This window comes from Palaemon carinicauda, chromosome 3 (genome assembly GCF_036898095.1).
Source record: "Palaemon carinicauda isolate YSFRI2023 chromosome 3, ASM3689809v2, whole genome shotgun sequence".
Lineage (NCBI taxonomy): Eukaryota > Metazoa > Arthropoda > Malacostraca > Decapoda > Palaemonidae > Palaemon > Palaemon carinicauda.
In genome coordinates this window covers 92,047,721-92,051,865 of record NC_090727.1, presented here as the reverse complement: position 1 = coordinate 92,051,865, position 4,145 = coordinate 92,047,721, and the positions used below count along the sequence as shown (strand labels likewise).

At 44.6% G+C, this 4,145-nt stretch overlaps 1 protein-coding gene across 1 annotated transcript in view; it reads left to right on the top strand.

The window, feature by feature from the left end:
- The window catches only part of LOC137632693 (skin secretory protein xP2-like), a 9,635-nt gene extending 7,701 nt beyond the window's left edge, over positions 1 to 1,934 (top strand). Inside the window, exon 2 of the mRNA XM_068364801.1 lies at positions 1,014 to 1,934. Coding sequence (XP_068220902.1) covers positions 1,014 to 1,934 — 921 coding nt within the window. The remainder of the gene's footprint in view (positions 1 to 1,013) is intronic.
- Positions 1,935 to 4,145: the final 2,211 nt, after the last annotated feature.

The following is a 4,145-nucleotide window of genomic DNA, read 5'->3' as shown; positions in this document are numbered from 1 at the left end:
AGGAAATTTTCATACAAGGAAAGAGAAATAGACATGTACAGACGCATATTGTAACGGATGATTATTGTTTATTAGCTTTTTTATTATCCAATTTATCAATGTGTTTATATTTAATATATATTATGATTTGCATGGCCGAAAAAATCATTCAATTTATCATGCAAAACGAATGTATTATCGGTAACGAATGCAGTAAAGGGAGGCAATAATACTCAAGTTCTTCCAAGTTGTTAAAATATTTGGTAAATATTATTATACAAGTCTTTTCTATTTTCACAAAGGGAAAATTAATGGTTTGCCTGAGGTATTCCCATGAGCCTCTGGCTTCTTTTTCTTGAAAGCTGCGAGTGATAACAGGAATATTATGGATGCTTTATTTTTTGCTTTTATTTTGGGTAAACGAAAGATAATATACTTTTTTTAACCAAGGAGAGAAAATGACAGGTAAACTGAAGATAGCTCTAAATAGAAAAACCGAAGCAAGAATAGAATATTGAAACTTATTCAAAAGAAAGAAACGATTACTGAACGGCTTAATCCGAGGATTACTAATTACAACAGTGATTGAAATAGCTTCTTTAGGAGAGAGAGAGAGAGAGAGAGAGAGAGAGAGAGAGAGAGAGAGAGAGAGAGAGAGAAGCCAACCAGCCTTCACATTGCACCAAAGGGGAAATGGTGAGAGAAATGACTAGTTTTGCTATAAAATTCGAGAAAGTTCTGTCGTTATTGTTAAAAGGTATTTTGAAAAACCCTTGCAATAAATGTTTCGAAACGTTTTAGTGAGATATAACAGCCATTAGGGTATATCACTTCTGAATTTTCTTCCAGAATATGAAGTCGCGATTCCGTAAATTTGGTGGAGTTATTTGTTCGAAAATTTAAGAAAGATCTATATTTTATAAGTTTTTTTTCTATGACAGACGGGTAATTTCTCTCTCTCTCTCTCTCTCTCTCTCTCTCAGGGAGCCCCTCCCTGCGCCAGCGAGAGTGGGGAGAGCCACTCCCCCCGCCAGCGAGAGCAGGGGAGACCCTCCACGCGCCTGGAAGAGCGGGGGAGACCCTCCCCGCGCCAGCGAGAGCGGGGGGGAGCCCCTCCCCCCGCTAGCGAGAGCGGGAGGAGCCCCTCCCCGCGCCAGCGAGAGCGGGAGGAGCCCCTCCCCGCGCCAGCGAGAGCGGGAGGAGCCCCTCCCCACGCCAGCGAGAGCGGGGGGGGCCTTCCCCCGCCAGCGAGAGCGGGGGAGCCCCTCCCTGCGCCAGTGAGAGGGGGGGGGACCCCCCTCCTCCCGCCAGCGAGAGCGGGAGGAGCCCTTCCCCACGCCAGTGAGAGCGGGGGGGAGCCCTTCCCCCACCAGCGAGAGCGGGGGGAGCCCCTCCCTGCGCCAGCGAGAGGAGGGACCCCTTCCCCCCGCCAGCGAGAGCGGGGGGCCCCCTCCCCCCGCCAGCGAGAGCGGGGGGGAGCCCCTCCCCCGCCAGCGAGAGCTGGGGGGAGGCCCTCCCTGCGCCAGCGAGAGGAGGGGACCCCTTCCCCCCGCCAGCGAGAGCGGGGGGCCCCCTCCCCCCGCCAGCGAGAGCGGGGGGGAGCCCGTCCCCCCGCCAGCGAGAGCTGGGGGAGCCCCTCCCCGCGCCAGCGAGAGTGGGGGGGAGCCCCCCCCCCGCCAGTGAGACCGGGGTGGGGAGCCCCTCCCCGCGCCAGCGAGAGCGGGGGGAGCCCCTCCCCCCGCCGGCGAGAGCAGGGGGTAGCCCATCTCCCCGCCGGCGAGAGCGGGGGGAGCCCCTCCCCGCGCCAGCGAGAGCGGGGGGAGCCCCCTCCCCTCCAGTTGGAAGGGGAGAGCTCCGCTGGCCCAACACTAAAGAGTTCCTCTATCAGGCTTAGTTTTAATAAAATGCTCATGAAGCCTTTTTCGAAATCAAAAAGTCTTCAGGATATGAAATAGTTCCTGGCAGAGCCATGTCGGCTTCAAATTTTTCTTGTCTCCGAGCAGAAATGTTAGGAAAGGAAAAATACATCGTGAAGAAGGGAGCAGTGACAAGTGGAATCTGGAAGGTAGTCTGGAAAAGCAAAACAAGAAGAATATTGAATACTAAAAGTTGATTTATTTGAAAGGATTCCATCCAAAAACACAGGAAGAAGAGGGAAACAGAAATGAGAACGGGAGAGAAGATTGAAAGAATACGAAAAGAACTAATGATAAGTCGTTGATCAGTTTAGGAGAGGGTGAATTTAAAATAAGAAATAAAGTCCATTATATTGATTTACCAAAAATGAAGATTTTGCAGAATAAGGTGGAAACTATGCAAAAGTAGAGAGTATGGAAGGATAAGAAAAAGATCCGAGTTTCTTCATTCTGAAGTAAGAAGAAAAAAAGGCCGAAGAAGTCTTCATAAGAGAATGCAGTTTCTAGAGCAGTAGAGTATTCTCAAAAAATCTTCAGAGAAGAATTGCGTGTTTTGACGCATACATATTCTCTCTCCCTCTCTCTCTCTCTCTCTCTCTCTCTCTCTCTCTCTCTCTCTCTCTCTCCTCTCTCCTCTCCTCTCTCTCTCCATTCTAATAGAACTCCTTAAAATGAGCAAAATAAACGAAAGAAAAGTGGGAAATCTTTCAAGAATACAAATTCGTTTCAGCTTAAGAATCATCTTTTCCGCTGATGAAATTTGAAAGATTTCACATCTTCAACACTAATCGAGGAGCAGTGTTTGGCATTGCTATAGTCTTCAATTATTTTCGCAATGTCTTCACAAATATATAGAAAATTTTAAATGAAGATGGATGCAACTAGTAGAGAATGAACGGATAAATAAATGAAGACTTGCAAAAGAGGTGAAGATTTGTCTACTATTCCTTCGTAGCTCTCGCTCGTGGGATGTCAGTACACATCCCACAGTTCACTGTAGGTATTAGCTAAGGGTCTTAGCTGCGTCTCTTTGGCTCTAACTGCAATTTCATCTGGAATGAAAATCTAACAAATGCAAGCCTTCCAACACACACACACACCAGCGTTCATTATATATAATATATATATATATATATATATATATATATATATATATATATATGTGTGTGTGTGTGTGTGTGTGTGTGTGTATGTGTGTGTACACACATACAAAAACCTTGCTTAATCTCCGGTTTATTCTACAGCTTTTAATAGCAGTCTGTCAGATGCAGTTCAATCCTTGAAGCGTTTTAGCTTACGCCGAAGCTTTTAGGCAAAAATGTTCAAGTGAGGTAAATCCAGTTTTTTTCCAGGACAAATTTCAAAGTCCTCCACACTATACTTTATTTTTTTTTCTTTGTTCTACCTTCCCTATAGTTATAGATTCCAACATATTAAAGACATTATTATTTCCTATGAAAGGTAAATGAATCGATGTCTCAAAACGAGTAAGACTGAAGACAAGGTGTTATCTGTGAAAGCAGAGAGAAACTAGTTTTAAGCCGTCGGTAAAAGAAGGTGCCAGGCTGTTAGAGAGAGAGAGAGAGAGAGAGAGAGAGAGAGAGAGAGAGAGAGAGATTGATTCCCAGAAAAGATAAATGGTTGTTCAATTGGCAGTAAATTATTTTTTCTACCATTTATTGCATTCACAGATTCTAGGAAGAGAAGTGTTTGCGTTTTTGGAAGACTTATTTTTTTTGGAAGACTTATTTTTCCTTGTTTCCGTTCCTCACTGGGATATTTTCCTTGTTGGAGACCTTGGGCGTATAGCATCCTGCTTTTGCAACTAGGGTTGTAGCTTAGATAATGATAATAATAATAATAATGAATCGTTTTTTTTTTTATTTTGTAAACATTGTTTATATTGGTCTGAAATGCGGTAATAGGAAGCTGGTTTTATGATTCACGAAATATTATGATGTAGTTTTACCTTGCCAGGAATGAAGCCGTTTGGGAAGAGATAGAGGGTTAAGTCTTAGTCTTAGGGTGAGGAAAGGATACCTAGTCTAGGGGGCCGGGGTAGTTCCTCCCCCGATCAGTAAGTAGGACGAGATACTGCTCCTAGGTTAGGATAGGTTGGGTTGGGAACCTTAGAATAGGTGGTGGTCTTGTGTGTGTTTTCCCTTTTAAATTTGGTATTTTAGTCACAACTTTTGGAATTTTCAAACATTTAGTTTTAAAGATATTGGTATTCTCTGAGTATTTGCAGCA